The sequence below is a fragment of the Podarcis filfolensis genome (assembly GCF_964270895.1).
Source record: "Podarcis filfolensis genome assembly, chromosome: 8".
Classification (NCBI taxonomy): Eukaryota; Metazoa; Chordata; class Lepidosauria; order Squamata; family Lacertidae; genus Podarcis; species Podarcis filfolensis.
The window spans coordinates 43,623,717-43,641,021 of NC_139611.1; the positions used below are offsets into that span (position 1 = coordinate 43,623,717).

General features: G+C 42.0%; 2 protein-coding genes across 4 annotated transcripts in view; one reads left to right on the forward strand and one right to left on the reverse strand.

The window, feature by feature from the left end:
* The window catches only part of LOC310768439 (C-signal-like), a 35,367-nt gene that overhangs the window by 4,931 nt on the left and 13,131 nt on the right, over positions 1–17,305 (forward strand). The window contains exons 1-2 of one of the 2 annotated variants that reach the window (XM_083626546.1): positions 12,385–12,483; positions 13,404–13,546. In XM_083626546.1, the coding sequence (XP_083482672.1) occupies positions 12,414–12,483; positions 13,404–13,546 (213 nt within the window). In that variant the 5' untranslated portion in view covers positions 12,385–12,413. Of the gene's footprint in view, positions 1–12,384; positions 12,484–13,403; positions 13,547–17,305 lie in introns of those variants that run through there. The other variant, XM_083626544.1, reaches the window with a different exon arrangement.
* On the reverse strand, positions 686–12,252 carry LOC310768447 (C-signal-like). Of its 2 annotated transcripts, XM_083626560.1 has the most exons (6): positions 12,082–12,237; positions 8,923–8,974; positions 6,710–6,897; positions 5,424–5,582; positions 4,519–4,629; positions 686–1,869 (listed from the first exon to the last, which is right to left on the reverse strand). In XM_083626560.1, exons 1-6 carry the CDS (start codon positions 12,226–12,228, stop codon positions 1,750–1,752), a joined length of 777 nt encoding a protein of 258 aa, XP_083482686.1. In that variant the 5' UTR covers positions 12,229–12,237; the 3' UTR covers positions 686–1,749. The 2 variants fall into 2 exon arrangements, with proteins under 2 accessions (XP_083482686.1, XP_083482687.1); XM_083626561.1 differs by lacking the exon at positions 4,519–4,629 and having other exon boundaries at positions 12,082–12,252.

Sequence of the window (17,305 nt, forward strand, 5' to 3'; positions counted from 1 at the left end):
AAGACATTTTGTCACCTGAGGTGAATGACAAAATGGCACTCCCCTCCCTGCCAGGGAAGGAGGATTGAGTAAAGATCTACTTCAGGAACAAGGAGGCCGGGAGAGGATAAAGATCTAAGTCTGGCTCTGCTGCCCCTGTGGACCCTGCTCCCCAAGGTGGTCACCAAACCTTGCCTCATGGATGGAGCAGCTCTACCACTCAGCTCCTTTGTCAGGCAGACTGGCAGCAGCCCAGATACTACATGACAAGAAATAATGAGAAAGAGATTTGTTGGGAGCTCCCTTCATGCACCGTCTTAGCAAGAGGCTTTACAAGTTTGCCATGTTGCCTATTTAAAGAGAGAAGTTGGGAAAAGGTAGCTATACCAGCAAAGCCGTTGTTTTGTACCTTGCTTTCTGGGTGACCTTTGGACAGAGTGGCGTTTCTGGCTCTTCCTGTTATGTTCAGCTATAACCCTTATACTTTGCACTCCACTTTAACCCTTCCACTTCGAGAAAGACAACTATGATGCAGGGCTGAACAAAAGTAGCCGTGGCTGTGACCCAAATATAGCCTTGGGGGCCTCCTCTTGCACCTCACCCCAAATGCTGTTAGGAAACATAGCATATTGAATTACATGGAATAGCAACATAATAAATGTATTGTTTAGTTTAGAATCACTTAATGAGGATAAATGCCAGGTCATTAGATAGGCAAACCTACTTTATTGAAATGCAAAAAGAATAGCTTACAATATTAGGAAATTGCAAATCATAGTAAGTTCCGATCATGTTTTTTACAGTTACTAAAATTTAAAAATTATCCAATATTTGCAGAATTCAAAAAAATCACTTATTACTGCAATCAACCATTTCACACTTAAACAGTTAGCCTACTAACTTTTTCTTCCTTACATTCATTTTTATGATTTTAATTGCTCACATAGCTTTGTTTACTTGCTGCCTCCCTCTGCCAAACGGTTGGGCCAGCCCCTGAGGGAGGAACATAGGAAGGAAGCTGCGGTATACTGTGTCCGACCATTGGTCCATCCTGCTGAGTATTGTCCACACTGACTGGCAGAGGCTCTCTGGATTTTCAAACAAGGGGCATTCCTATGATTCTATATTCTTGGAGGAATCAGGGTTGACCACAGAACCTTCCGCATGCTAAGCACAGGCTCTGCCGCTGAGCTGTTACTGCGCTTCTCCAAATATATGCATTAGGTATAGCAAATCTCTAGCTGTGACCCTTCAAATGCTTTGGTGGGGGAAGAGGAAGACTGCCCATTGACTGGTTTAGCCTCCACATGCCCTAGTCCACCAAAATAACCCTTTCCAAACATTTGAGGCTGGGGGAAAGGAGACTATCTACTCAGCCAAACAATGTTATTTGGATTCCAGCAATCTCAGTGAATAGTTGTTATTCTGCTTTTTGCTTGAAGCAGAGCAGCAACCACTGGCTGTTGCTAGGTCACCCACATCTGGAAGCATCCATAACATGTGTGCAGTGGAGGCTAACTAGTGTGAATAAATGAGTTAACAGATGACTTGCACTGTTAAAAAGAAATACAAGCAAGCGAGACTGCAAAAGCCACTAGGAATTAACCTCATGACACAGAATAGTTCAAAGGAAGGCTAGATGGTGAGAGTTTCAGCTGAATATGTATTTTTTAAAGAAGTAGAAAAAAAGCATCTCTTCTCAGGTGTTTTTGTTGCCTGTGGTAGTGAGGGGTTCCTTCTGCAGTGCAGACAAGCAGATTGTTTGGTGTTTTACCAGGGAAGGACTTTCCCATCCAAGTTCACAAATGTGCCATGGTCTTTCTCAGAGAGAGAGGGAATGGTGTTCAGGATTTCTTGCACACTGCAGTCCACAGTCAGTGGGGGCTGCCCCTGGAAAGAGAATAGGGAAAGTGACACAACAACTTGCAGTTAAACAGGAAAAAGATATTATTTTACAAACAAAATTGGTAAAACTGGTTTGTCATAATTCTTATAATAATAATAATAATAATAATAATAATAATAATAATAATAATACATTTATTATTTATACCCCGCCCATGTGGCTGGGTTTCCCCAGCCACTCTGGGCAGCTTCCAGCAAAACATAAAAATTCATCCAGTATTAAAAGCTTCCCTAAACAGGGCTGCCTTCAGATGTCTTCTAAAAGTCAGATAGTTGTTTATTTCTTTGACATCTGATGGGAGGGCTTTCCATAGGGCGGGCACCATTACCGAGACTACCAAGTTTACCAAGAAACAGTAAACTTCTATATATTAAATTCAGTGGATGTTACAGGCTTCTAATCAAGATGGTATATCTACAGCTTCCCCTCCCCTTCAATTTCTTAAACTATTTACTGAAGTGTTACAGCTTAAGTCTTAAAGCTTAGGTTCTGAAACAAGGTGGTAGTTTCTGTCAGTTTCCCAGCCTCCTATAAATCTCACTCCTGAGGCTCCTCTATTAGTATACCAGACCAGAGGATCACCGCTACACCCCTCCGAGCTGGTTTTGCGATTACTCTTCTCTCACCAGAAGAGCTGTTCCCTTCTTACTGAATTGAGACCCAAGCAGAGTGTTCCTTCACAACTCCACTTCTCCTGTCTCAAATTCAGCTACCCAGTTCTCACTTGTCTGTAGTGCTTTTCTTCTAGAAAAAAAAGGTGCAGGTAAACAACATGAAGTTGTTACAGTAAATGCCACACTTTTAACCTGTGCTTTTCTTCCATAAAAAGTTGCGGATACTGCATACCCTTGAGTACCACCAGTAGAAAAGCAGGGCTTGTCTGTATACTCTCAAAAGACACTAATCACTGTCTTTCGATCTAAGTTCAGAAATTTATTTCTCTGGTTGTAGATCTTTCCCTCAGGATGGATGTTACACACAAAGCTCAGAGACTATCCTCTTATCCAGCTGAACACCAGAAACCACAGTCTCCACTCCTTTCCTTTTTCTCTCACAAAGTGCTGTCTCCAACCCCCTCTGGCTAGCTGTACCCGCAGACAATCAAAGTGAGTCTCCAGCCCAGCACTCTGTAAGCTACACCACTCTGGTGGAATTCCACTGCCCCACCAGACCTCTGGTCTACCTGAGCTTTCCGTCATAACAGCCTATGAGAGGAAAACAGAGAAATATTCTTGATAGCTCTTCTACTTATGCATTGATAAAGCTGGTCTGATAGACATTACATACATCCAAAAAGTTTCTCACAAAGTCTGCCACCAAAGGATCCTAGGGCTAACCTACACTGGACCTCAAAATTTGATGTTCCATTGCAGGTGCTGTTGCTTTTCCAGGGGAATCAAATTCATTTTTCGCCCCCCAAAATTTATTAGTTTTCTCTTATAACACATAGACAAAAACACAAAATAAAAACATTACATTTGACACAACATAAAAACTTAACAACAATAAAAATACACAAAATAAAAGAAGAATTTTTTCTTTTTATTCCCTGGTGTATTTACATTGCTAAAAGATTTCCTCGACACCCTCCAATCTGGATTTCATCACATTACATATTTAGCAGTTCCCAATTTCATATTTATGACATCAGTATCTTCTTTCATTACAAACTTCTTAACCTTACATCCAACTGTAATCCATAATAATCTTTATTATTAACCTTTTTCTATCCCTTATCCTAATCTGTTACTTCTAAGGATTTCTTAATTATCTTATATTACAATATCTCACTAAATAGTCTTTAAATCATGGGAGATAAGTCTATGGGTGTCATTGCAGCTTTGGAAAGACAATAGACGAGTGACTTGTACTGTGCAAAATAAATGAATGTCTTGCGCAGGGAGAAAAAATGGCAAACATGGATAAGTCAAGAGGGAGCACACATCCTCATATTGATTAGTACCTGGTTAAGGGAAAGCAGAGACTAAGGCTATATTGATTGTTCCCACAACTAAAGGGTGAAAGAAGTGGGGATGTTAGAAATTTCTGCTGTGAGCAAATATAGAATTTACTCAGCTCTCCAGGAACAGAATTTATTGAAGAAAAGCAATCTGCATTTGTTTACAGTTTGTTTGTTTGTTTTTAAGCACGCTTTGCTTTTTCCTAAGGATGTTATAATGAAGCTTAAAAGGGGTTTAGAACACTATAGGGAAATTGTAAAGTGACGAGCCTTTAGCTGCTTCATTTACTTGGAAAGAGGGAAGTGAATAATACAAGGTATCTGAAAGGCTGAGAGAGAGGCTGCCATTGTGTGAGACTCTTAATAATGGAATGCCTTATAGTGCTGAGTTGGTTAGGAAAGTAAAAGGAGTGGGTGGAATAGAAGTTTAAAACACCCACCCACAGTAAGGAAGCAAATTCCAGAAGCACAAAAAAACTTTTAAAGGCAGCACAGACCTTATTGTTTTGCAATGGTCTATATGTGTCAGGTCACATGCTGACAGTTTCTACGAGCCACAGGTGAGAATTTAGTGCAGGGTGGGGAGCAAAGGTGGACAAACTAGTCCAGAAGGAGTATGACATGTCCCCCACCAGAGGTACTACTCATAACATCCCATACATGAATCACATACCAATTTATTTCCCATGTCTGTCTGTAACCACCCAGGATGCAATGTAATGCACAGGATGTTGTCTTTGGCATATCCCAGGGACTGGCACCGGGTGAGCATGTTCAGAGCAGCCTAGGAGAGAGACATACCAGAAGCAGGTAGAAATTCAACTCTGTTTATATTTTGATGAGAAGCTACTCAAACCAATACACAAACTGAAATACAAAAATCTCTGCTCGAAATTTACACTTCTCTAAATTTTGTGGCTCTGTTCTTGAACCACTGTGTACAAAAAGTATATAGCATACATAGAAAAGTGCACATAAAATTCTTATATTTGTAAAAATAACATACAAATGTGTATCAGTGAAAACTGCATTAAAAATGTGTCTATTAAGAGAAATTCGGAGTGATATTTTCAAGAGGATTTTTAATACGAAAAATCACATTACAGCAGAAAGGAAGATGATTGAATTTAAGGCTGGGAAAATGAGAAGCTGCGAGAAACCAGAAATTAGTGACATATGTCCATTCCTAATTATGTATACTTTTTTAAAAAAATATAAATTATCTGTACTCTTTTTCAAATACAACTATTTAATTATGTCAGTTTGTTTTAAAAGTATGCTATCAGTATCTTAAATAAATGCTATATACCGGTGTTTATTTTTAAATCTATTATTTTATATACATAATGTGCTTAGAGATTTTTTAAAATATATCAATCTATATTCTGTTAAATTAAATAAATAGGCCAGCATGCACTAACTTTAAACAAATGAAAGTGTCTGTATGTCACTAACAAAAATGGGTACAGTCAAGATAGGATGGATTTTCTAAGAACCTTTTCAGCACCCTAAGGTGAAATTAACTGAGAGTCACTTTCAAACTTTGGATTGCAGAGCCAACCACTGTGACCTCCATACCTTGCTACAACGGTAACCAATGATTTGCCCTTCATTCCATACAAGGACATTTTTAATGGAACCGGCTTCACTGGATACATTGATAATGGCAGCTTTGCTGCAGCTCATCCCTTTCTGGGAGCTTTCCTGAGATGCCTTCTTCAGCAAGGGCAGGAATGCCTAGAGAAGGGAAGGGTAGAATGAATGTTGATTATTATTAATTTACGAATCACTTTTTCCATTCATCTAAAGGCAATTGACAAACATACCAGAAAAACAGATAAAAATGGTTTTCAAACAGTCCCCCCTCCAACTAGCAAAAGACAGGTTTAAAACCAATAAAAATGGATACTTAAGAAAGATACTTCTGTTGTGATATTCAATTATTGACTCATGCCTGTATGCATGAAAGGGTTATCCTTAGCCCTGAGCACAAGTTGCCAGTGGGTGTGGCTTAACAGGCTTCCCTTGCTTCCCTCCCTTTCTCTCTCTCCTGCTTCCTGGAACAAAGAGGCATGTGGCTATGGCTCCCAGGTGCAAGAAAAATAAAGTGGATTCAATTAGCCCTCATTCAGCTTATCACTGCATCCAGACCCCGGTCTAGGACCTGCTCCACCATTCCTGGTTCTGAAGTTACAGACAAATAGAGCTGGATCTTGTGCGAGATCTCCATATGGCCACACCCAAAGGTTTCATATGGATGTTAAATAACTCTGGAGACATGTAGTGTCCTGCAGCACTCCATAGCTCAAGAATAATGAGATAAGACTGCAACTACTGCAGAATAGTGCTGCTGGTACCAATCTCTCATAGACCGTCTATGGTCATGAGAGATCAAGCAGGAGCAGTAGGGTTGCACTCTCTCTGACCCTCTACTGATAACCAAGGCTGATTCAGTCCCAAATCAAGTTCTGAACCTGGATTGGAGTGGGTCTAGATAATTATATACAGCCTTAGCCTCAGTGAGAAGGTCAGTGTATCTCCTCTCCAGTTCAATGTTCTCACTGTGAGGACAAACATAAGCCCAGGAGTTACATGCAGTGGCATGCCAAAGTTCTCTTGCAGGTCACCCAGACAGAAGCTGTACAACCTTCTCTCATCACTTTACTTCCATAACCGCAAATACCGTTAAATTTTGGTGTGGCATGCAGCTATAAAAAGTTCCTGCTGTTCATATGTTCTCAATGCAAAAGGCACACCGACCCATCACCCCAACAACCAGAAAGCAGTGGCATCATGACCTTCCAAAGTCAAGGGCTCGGTAACATGCCAAAAAGTTTATGTAACAAAGAGACAAAGAGTCTTACCTGAGTCACCAACATGCTACCAATCACATTGGTTTTGTATACCTCAGCCATACTGTCTGGTGTCTCTGTTTCCAGAGTGCTTAGCTTTAAAATCCCAGCATTGTTTATCAGAAGATTTAGCCCAGCTCCCTTCAACCACTCTGTGACTCGGGTTGCAGCAGCCTTGACACTAGATGGCTCGGAAGTATCTACAGTAGCAAAAATATTTTAAAGGAAATGAAAGTGAATGAAGATCTAACCCTGCAGACCTCACCAGCACTGCTATTGCTCTGTACCTGCAGTCGTCTTGCTCTGGAAATCCAGAGGACTATGCATCAATTTACTTGGCACATTTTTATGCATACATGCCATATATATTATGTATACCAGATAAAATGCACGCGATGGACAAGCACGTTTGCCAGAACTGTACAGGTATCCCACAAGGGGAAGAATAATAATTGGAGGGGCTGAATTGTGGGATCCTGGGTTAGAGGAGGGGAGGTTTCCCCTTTCCACCCCAGTCTCAGCTACTTCAGAAGGGGAAGCAGGGGTGCTGGCTCTCCCTCTTGACCTTGCTTCCCAGCTGAGGCTGGCGAGGGTTGTGAGCCACCAAAGACAGAGGAAGCAGCAGTTGAACTGGAGCATGCAGTCTTGTTGCCTAGAAACAGGTGCCACCTTTGTAGACAGGAGCATACTCACCCAGCCCAATGAAACACATGGTTGCAAACCCAACATTCCATCAAGGCAAGCAAGTGCCATGAGTAAATGCACCACTCTTAGTCTTTAAAAGTTTGGTAGGTGGGGCATAGAAACTTGTTGGGACATCTTCATCACTTCCGTCCAATTCTGAATTTATTTTGTTGTTCCTGAACTTCTGAATCATGACTCCTGAGTAATTTTTCTGCCGCTGAGCCTGCACCATTATTTGTCTGAATAAAGGTATTTCTTACTTTTAAGTAACAACTTCTGTCTGCATGTGTTGGACAGAAATAGTACCACAGATAGCTCTAGGTGACCTACTTGCTCAGATGAAGGTTAGGACCAGACTGAAACCTTTTAAATCTTGACCTCCAGACTACCTTTTCTAGCCCATTCCACCCCATTGTGAACAACTTCAGAGCCTTAAAGGGCTATCCTTCTGACTGAAGATGGACACTTCTCTTGTCTTCCATAGCCTCCTAGTGCACTGCTGGACCAGCAATGTGTGGTGGGAAGCATTTGGCTCCTCAGGCTCAGGGAAAGACACTTATAAGTGCCCTGGCTTTAGGCACAATGCTCCCCTGGTCCCCAACAAGCCCCTCAGAGACTTGAATTTTGTCCAGTTCCTTAGCTGGTATCTTTGCAGCCTCCCAACCTATGTCTGGCTTACTACTAGATTCAGGGGTCATGGCATTAGCAGTGTTTTTATAGGTGTTGCTGTACTTGTGAAAGTGAAAAAGGTCTCTTTTCTATTGTTATTCACTTTTAACTGACACACAACATTCCACAACTACAGTCCTCACTGGGCGATTGGGCTCTTCCCTTTTTTATATAATTAAAAAATATATGTGTTGTTCTGAGAAACTCTCAGTGTTGGATTGAGAATGCTCAAGGCCAGGCGTTGACTATACAGTTGCCAGTACTTACGGTACTCCCTGTGTTTGTTCTATTACATTGCCTGTTTACTCACTAAGCATGCCAATTGCTGCAACATACTGAATTTATACCAAATAGAGGAACATACTCTCTCTCTCTCTCTTTTTATCTACCTGGCAGAATATTAGCTTTTCTGCTTTGGTCCTGGATCCAACACTTTTTTTGAGTTCTTATATTCTAAAGTTGTTTTGAGAAGGCATTTACTGTGGCATTAGAACTCCTCATACATGCAATTTTTTCTGCAGTTTCTACATGACATTTTTGGCATCAGAATGCCAGTCTGCATCTCCCCCCTCCCCCTGCTACTACAAGATTTAGTCTAGATCTTCCCCTTTCTGTGGAAAATCCAAGTGGTTAAGTAAACAAACCCAACCAACCATACTTCTGTCAGCCAACAACCTGTTTGTGACATGTAAATGACTGATTTGCAGTATTGAGCCCCCATCTGGAAGCTCCCTAAGTGAGCACTGGAGAAACAATGCACATGTAACCTGCAAAATACCTTGAATGAGATGGCCTTGAATACTAGCTATTGTAGACAGTAATTTAGGATGAGGGAATTTAAGGTGGGGTAGGTGGAGAGAGCAGGCACTTACCCAGTGCAAGAATCTCTACTCCCTGGTGCTTAGCAGCCAAATTCTTCAATTCCTGAAATATTTTTAAAAAAGGAGAGAGAGAATAGAACTGCATGTCCTGCATTCGGGATTATTTGAGACAGGATAGGAAGAGGAAGGTGATTTCCCACTAGGCATTCACACTTACCATGTTTCTTCCCTCTGTGTGACAGCAAAGAACAGATATTTGGGGCTCAAACCCAAAGTCACAATAAACCACAGAAGCAACTGGACCAGTAAGAGTAATCCAATAAATGGTTGATTGTCATATCAGATTTATTTATTTGTCCCCAGTCATTAGATCATTAGAAAACAAAGATTAACAGTAAGGCAAGGTAGCAGAAATAGAAATAGTGAACTTGGAAGCAAATCAACTACAAAGTAAACACACTTAGAATGCTGAATTTCCTGGACAAATCACAACATGCCCCTATAAAAAGGTTTCCCCTCTTTACAAACAGTGAAATGAAATATAAAAATGAATGAAATAGTATGAATTTATGCAGATCTGAACAGAATTATGTATAACCAGAATGAAAAAAACCTAAAACTAACTTAGAATTCTGAATCTTCCTCACACAACTTTTCTTAAGAAATAATTTTCTTCTGTCATCAATTATTGCAGATAGAAAATACAATTTTCACAGTTGCATGTTGATCCTCGGATGAAGGGCAGTATAGAAATTTCATGTTTGGTAACGGTTACCAATTGTCAGTGAAAGAGTGTGCCGTGAAAGAGTGCGCCTTTGAGGATGAAGTCAAACCCTTGGAGAGTTACAGCGCCTGCTGTGGCTGTAGAGACCAATATGGTAGAGACATGTTTTGTTGTAGCTGGGGCAAATGAAGGCATCCTGTTCTGCTGATACAGGTGTACCATGAATGCCTCTTCTTTCTGCATTCCTCTCAGCAGCCATTCCTTCTCTGGTCACTGCAGTAGCTACACAACCTGATTGTCTCCAAGGGATTCTCACACAGCAGGGTTAATGTTGCCAGCCTTCATGTCATGTTTGCAGACAACTCTGTTATGCAGAGTTGATCTGCCAACAGGCCAATGGGCTTCATATTTTTTAAAGCAATATTTATCACCTATACCAATGCTAACAATTTGCAACACTCCCTAAGTGCACCAGTGTAGTAGTTATGGAATTCATGTCTGCATGATATATGGATCATTTACCGTAAGACACACTTTTTTCTTCCTAAAAAGTAAGGGGAAACGTCTGTGTGTCTTATGGAGTGAATGTGTGGTCCCTGGAGCCAAATTGCCCAGGGGCAAAAAGCAGATCATGCTTTTTTTTTTTTAGGGAGAAGTGGGTGTTGAAACAAAGCCGCTGAACATTTGCCGATCGGGGAGAGAGATAAGGGATGCTAGAGATAAAGGAGGCTGCCTGGGAGGGGGGAGATAAAGACAGCAAACTTGCAAAGGGGGAAAACAGGAAGACTAAAGCAATAAGGAGAGAAATTAGAAGAAAAGGAGGAGCAAAAAACTGCTCCAGCTAAGGAAAAGACACTAAGGCAAACAAGAGGGAAGGGAGTATTGAAAGGAAACTACTGATCAGTGGGATCGGAAGAGAGATAAGGGACGCTAACAGAGGCTGCCTGGGAGGGGGGAGGTAAAAGCCCATGGATCCTCAGGATTTTTACATTGGGTCACCCCAAATTCACCATCACACCACATAGCATGTCCATGGCTACAGCCTGCACCAAAATAATCACGCACCCACTGTTGCGTGGGACCACAATAGTGCAAAAACGTGGTTACAAAGCATGGATCCACATGGATCCTCAGGATTTTTGCATTGGGTCACCCCAAATTCACCATCAGATCACATGTCTGTGGCCACAGCATGAACCACAAAAATCATACATCCACTGTTTTGTTCAGAAGATTTTTTTTCTTATTTTCCTCCTCTAAAAACTTATGGTCAGGTGCGTCTTATGGAGCGGAAAAATACGGTAATGATCTTAAATTTTTATTGTCACAAACAGCATGCGCTCAGTCATTTGACAAGGCAGCACTATTGTCTTTCCACATTTTATTGGTCAACTTTCTTGTTTTCCTTATGCTACTTATATACAAACTTATATTTAAAAAATTGTTTAGCAATCTCCAGACTCAAACTTTTTGCATGCAGTTCTGAGAAACCAGATTTCACCACTAGAGATAAAACAAACCTCCCCCAAGAGAACCACAAGTCTTAACTCAATATAATTTGTGGCTTCTATCCTCTAGCAGTTAGGCATAGAGGAAGGACAGAGCGCTCACTTGCCTGCTTGCAATTCCTTCTTGCCTTTGGCTACCAAGCATGTCTTTATATATGACTGAGTAACCCCGATGAAAAACAGTGTTATTCTCTAATACATGAACAGAGAAAGAGCTTCCATATAAGAGGGTCCAAGTATGATTTTCAGAAAAGATCACAAGGAACACTTGCTTCTGGTTTCATGCAGTTTTGTTTCTCCACCAAAAAAACAATTCCAAACCACTTCTTTCTCTAAATTAAAAGAACAAACTATTCCAGCCAAGAGATTAAAAATAAACTTGTTTGCTTTGAGCCATGCAACAGGAGAGTACAAAACTACATATTTGCAATCATTTCTCGGTTCTGCATTTCTATGTTGCAATGCTACACTGCTGTTTACAGCAAAAGAGGGGTTTGTGGCTTGTTGTGAAGTCCCTAGGAAGGACTGCCTAGCAAGGAGCTGGAGAAAGAGGGCTTCTTGCTTAGCTGGGGAGAGGAACTCCCCAGATGAAAAACAGAGTGTTATACTTCAATATATGGATTCACAAATCAGTTTCCTGGCACTCTTGTTTCAATACAAATTATTATGTTTAGCAATATTCTAATCCTAAACACTTTGACCCAGAAAAAATAATCACTCTGCTCAATGTAATTGACTCCCTAGTAATCTTCATCCCATGGTATGTATTTCAGAAGCTTTGGATCTGAGTTATTCTTGTTATCTCCAACACTCATCAGGATATTTACTTCTCTGTTTAAATGCTCTTCAGGTGGGAGCCACTTAACCTACCCCAGGAATGTGGAACTTAAAGAGCCTTGTGAGGCCCCTCTACTGACCAGGGCACAATCTCCTTGGCATCAAAGGGAAACCCACCATAAGTTCCACCCTGGAGCTCACCTGGGCACGTGGTCCCTCTGGGTCCCGGCAGGTGGCAAAGATCCATTCTGGCCGGTTGCTTTTCCCAACCAGCTGCCTCACCAGCTCCAAGCCAATACCCCGATTGGACCCAGTCACCAGGACACTGCGTGCATTCAGCACAGCCATCTCTCTTCCTAGCCTGTGCCAAACTGACTAAGGTCTTTGCCAACCCAACCAGAATGGTAAATCTAGCCCTCAGCTTCTCCAACCAGGATTATATAACTGCTGACGAGACATTGAGGGACAGGAATGCCTTTGTGTAAAAGAACTGAAGGAGAGCAAGATCAGCTAAGGGTCTTGGTGGGGTATCTATGATGGAGTCCTCTCAGTCTGAGGCTTGCAGCGCTGCATTCTCAGGCAGGAGGGGCACTGGGTCCACAAGTAAGTTTGACCCACCCTCTATGCAAGAATGGCTTTTAAGACTATGGGACTCGTTTACTTGGTTGAATGATTAGAATAAAGGAAGGGTGATGAAATGATATTAGGCTTATGGGGAAATTGAGCCCTGCTTGCTTATCACTTATTCAAATGGTAGGGTAGTGCAAGTTTACGCAACATATAAGGCAGTGATCTCCCAACTTTTCCCCTGTACTGGCCTCTTGAAAATTGCCGGGGGTCTTGGAGGACCACTTAATGATTATTCTGCCTGTTGTAGCAATTGTAATGCACTGTGTTAGCAGCTGTATGGTTTTTAACTGTGCTCATACAGACACACCACAGGCCACCTGAATGAAGGTAATGGAGCGCTCCTGGTCTGTGGACCACACTTTGGGAAGGAGAGGTGAAAAGAGCAGTGGTGGCTGATGTAGTGTCTTTCCCCGGTTGATAAAGGGCATGCCTACAGCATTGGCACTTTCTCAAAATCCCTTATGTGCCCACTGCTGAAGGAAGGAAGGAAGTCCTTTGGTGTTGGCTTCCTGGATGCCTTTTGGACAGAGCAGAGGTTAATGTCTCCTGTTGTGCCCAGCTGCAGCTTTTTAGGGTTGGCATAGTAGTTCCAATACATTTTGAAATAGACTTCCAAAATGCTTTAAAATATACACTATGAGTATATGAATCATGGCTACAGCTGCCAACTGAGTGCGGTGTGTGAAATGGCACCTAGACACCACTTCTGGAAGAGCAAGAACATTTCAAAGCCAGCACCTGACAGGTGCAAAGAAGCTGGAGAGATCAGGATTGAAGCTGGTTTGCAATTTTGAGCAAAGTTGTCAAGGTTTAATGTAAAGGATTACGGGCTGGTATCTCAATGCAAAAATGATATACGATCACATTGCATTGTATAAACTTCCTTTTGTTAGGGAGGAGATTGTTGGCTCATTGCTCAAAAGCAGTCACTGTTGGCTCATTGGAAGAGAAAATTGAAGCTGGCATCTTTCCCACTCCACCTTCGCTGGGACGTTGTAAGTTCGATCTGCGTGAGAAAATAACAACTTGTTCATGGGTAAGTACTTTTTTAAAAAAATGCACCGAGACTCCAGTGATCTCTCTTCCAAAGAAAACCAAACCCATTGTCCCTCCCAATATTATGATGGGTTGTGTCATAGGGCTTTCTGTGGGGGGGGGGGTAAAAGTATTGTAATTTGAGTCCCCTGCCACACACATATACCACAATCCCATCCTATGCAAACCATCTCCTGAGTCATGAAAGAAAAGTTTCTATTTTAATTCTGAAATTTTATTTTCTACATTTCTGAAATTATACGATGACCCACGTGGGGGGGGGGGTTCTCATGTTATGATGGGCAAATACAAAGGCTACTGACTCTTCCACTGTGGTGTAGTGGTTAAGAGCGGTAGTCTCGTAATCTGGGGAACCAGGTTCACGTCTCCAGCCTGCCAATATTCTGCCCCTCAGTCCCTACTTGGAGTGCTACCTATCTCCTCCTCCTCGTTGCGTGTCGAGGTCCCCAAGCCACCCCCCAAATAACTCACAACGCACACTTAATTTTTGTTTAAGGTTTTTGGCATAATTTTGGCCACAACTTTATTTAAATACAAAACTGTGAGTGGTTGTTTAGGCATTGGTTAAGACTATCTGTCCCCCCGCCTGGGGACAGAACTGACTTCCGGGCACCACCGAAAGCCAGTGCGGGAAAACAAGTCGGGGAGAAATGGAGCTGAGTCACAGACCCTCAATTCTCACCCGCATGCTCCCCGAAGGCTTGCCGGCCCTAGTCCCATTCCAGGGATTGGACGAAAAGATGGCAAGCCCCAGGATTCCTTTAACGGAATTCCCTTTCCGCAGCAACCATGGAGGGGCAGGCCCAGCCTATCCTAACCCCTCCTCCACCAATTTATAACCAATGCCTAACCGCAACCTTACAAGTTGTGACGATTTGCTATGCAGTAGGCAAAAACCAAATGGCCCAGCCAATCAGCCAGATGGACAAAATTCCTACCAGGCCCCTGCCCCAACGGCAGACGACCCCATGACAGGCATAGCAAGGTCAATGCAACAACACCTTACTCAAGGGCGGGTGGGCAGGTGATCCGTTGCACGCAGCAAAGAGAAAGCTCCAGGCTGCGTGCAGAGTATTTAAACATTTTACCCCTCCCACCAAAATTGCAACATAACTTTTACCCCAGCAACCCAGTGAACCAATCGCTGCCCCAGGCCATCTTTAGAGACCCTGCCTGGTAACAGAGGGGTGGCTCGGCAGACCCCACCGCAACACGTGCTCTCCATGAAGGAGAACACGCTTTCCCAGAACTCCTTGTTCTAAGCTTATGTGTAAAATGACACTTTCCCCCGTTGGCACAGCTTGCCTTCTGACGTTTTTTCAATCACAAACCTTTCTCTGTCCGCAGGAACCATGACAACTCTGTTTTGCCTAGACCCAAGGATGTTTATTTTATGTGTTGATGACATTGTTTCATATTAGCTCGCAGTCAGCTAGTCTGGGCAGGCTAATTTGCATAGGCTAAACCCAGTTCAGGAGAACTGCTGCAACCTGTAATTTCCCATCCATGTCCCAAATATTATCTAAATGCTACCACATTGCGAATTTCTAACTCTAGATTTGTAACAATCCTTCACCCCCAAAGAAGACTTGAAGGTATGCTTTTGTATGTCGTCATAGGGTGGGAGCCACCAGAGTTCCTACTCGTCCCCTATACGCCCCTTGTAATTATTTGTGCAAAATCTGGCAATACAGGTGGCTAATCATATATAGCCCCTAAAATCAGAAGAAATCCTTAAAATTTCCACAGTATATCTGGTTTTCAATTATTCTGCCTGAGCACAAGACATGCTAACTCTCTGACCTATCTTCACAACCACAGAATGTTCTCTATGGCATGCTTTGCACCTGTTCTAACCACATCAGTTATCTCCTTCACATGTTTTGAACCACAGAATGTGCTCTTATCTTCTCCGTCACAGGAAACTAAAATTTAGAATTTTAAACAAAACATCAACACATGCTCTTAGTAGGCTTCTGTTTAAGGCAGGCTTCCTCAACCTCGGCCCTCCAGATGTTTTTAAGACTACAATTCCCATCATCCCTGACCACTGGTCCTGCTAGCTAGGGATCATGGGAGTTGTAGGCCAAAAACATCTGGAGGGCCAAGGTTGAGGAAGCCTGGTTTAAGGTATATAACTAATGGGCAATTTCCACTCGGGTCAAGCATCCTGAACTAAGGTATGTAATACCTAAAACAGCCCCCAAACCCCTGTAAGTATCACATATGAGTTCTTATGCTTACATCTAAGAAGCTTTAATATAAGTGTATAGATTGTTCTAGATCTGTGGGTGCTAAATGCTTGGGTTTAATAAATTTTTAGGATTTTATTTGAACTGGTATGTTAGGACCGGTAATAGTCAGACTCATGTGTATTTAAGATGTGGATTAGCCACTGTTAATCTCCCTAGAATTAGCATATGTGAAGAGATAATTAACCTAGGCACACTCCCTGGGTTGTGTATTAGACCTTGTAACCTTAGCCAAATCAACAAGTTTTAATGAAGTCAGACAGAATTCTTGGTGAGGTGACTGGGGATGAATCTCATTTGCAAATGTGTGGATTTCCTCCCTCTCTCAAGGGCTAAGTGTGAATAAGTGTAAAAAGCTGGTCCTTTTTGAGGTAATGAGCTTTAGCACATCAAATGAGGGGCCCTCTTCTGGGATATAAAAGAGACCAGAACTTAGGCAAGGGGTCAGGAAAAGGGTTGGAGTTAAGAGTGATGCAACCAGTAAGCAGAGAGGAACCATTATTCTGAGTTGTGCCCTACAGTGCAAGTTAGAGAAAGAATGGCGCTGGACTCATTGTTGCTGCTACTATGGAATAAGCTGGCACGTTTTGGGGTGCTGGTGCTATGAGCCCCTCCACTGAAAGCTCCAGGTTGTATATATGTGTAAACAAACCACATAACTTAAATACATTATAGCCTCCATTGTGCCTTATTCTTGAAGGAAACACTAACCCTGGCAAGTCGCCAATGGACATAATTAAGCGGTGATTGATGATAGCCATGCATAAATCTTGGCTATCAAATTCACACTAGAGATAAGAGTGAACAGGAGATTGGCCTCTGATGCTCTGAAAAAGCCATTTTCTAGGTCAGGAGACTGAGAAGCTGTCAGCTCCTGGGAATCTGGACGGGGCTGAGCGACTTAGACCAGAGGAATCAAAATCTTGCCCCAAAGCCATGTGAGAACACTGATGGGCTTTGGTTGCACAAAAGCTTCCCTTTCTCTAATTATCTTTGAAATGGTTATAATTTGGAACAGAGAGAGGTTTCTCTGTCTGCCAGTTGAAATTTACATCTGGTGTGTGAGCTACATTCTAGTTTTAAGAAGAGACAATCCTTAAAGGGCTGAAGGCAGATTAAAAAAAATGCTCTAATTGTTTGGACCAACAAAGTTTTAAATGATCAAGGGAGTTCTGAGTGCTGAGAATTTTTATATATTTCAAAAGTTCAATCTTTCTATTTAGAAGACCAGGCAGATAGTAATCACCTTTCATGGGTGGTATAGGTAGGCTACATAAAGAGCAGCAAACAGTACACTGCCACACATCCTATGCAAGGTGTCTGCATTGGGGAAGACATATTAGATGGACATTACCTGTGGCAGGTAAAATAAGGCAGATTTTAGGAAATCAGACCATGATTAAGCTAACTCATAAATAAGAAAAGTAACTAGTTTATATTTTATATTTTATATATTCTAGAAAAGCTAAGGCCATGCTTCATAAAAC

What these genes read in the sequence shown, in the direction of transcription:
- LOC310768447 (XM_083626560.1), bottom strand. Translation starts at nt 12,228, where the DNA reads ATGGCTGTGCTGAATGCACGCAGTGTCCTGGTGACTGGGTCCAATCGG. An exon ending in CAGAGGGACCACGTGCCCAG is followed by an intron (nt 8,975 to 12,081) that starts GTGAGCTCCAGG and finishes AAAATATTTCAG; the next exon opens with GAATTGAAGAATTTGGCTGC. An exon ending in GTAGCATGTTGGTGACTCAG is followed by an intron (nt 5,583 to 6,709) that starts GTAAGACTCTTT and finishes TCCCTTCTCTAG; the next exon opens with GCATTCCTGCCCTTGCTGAA.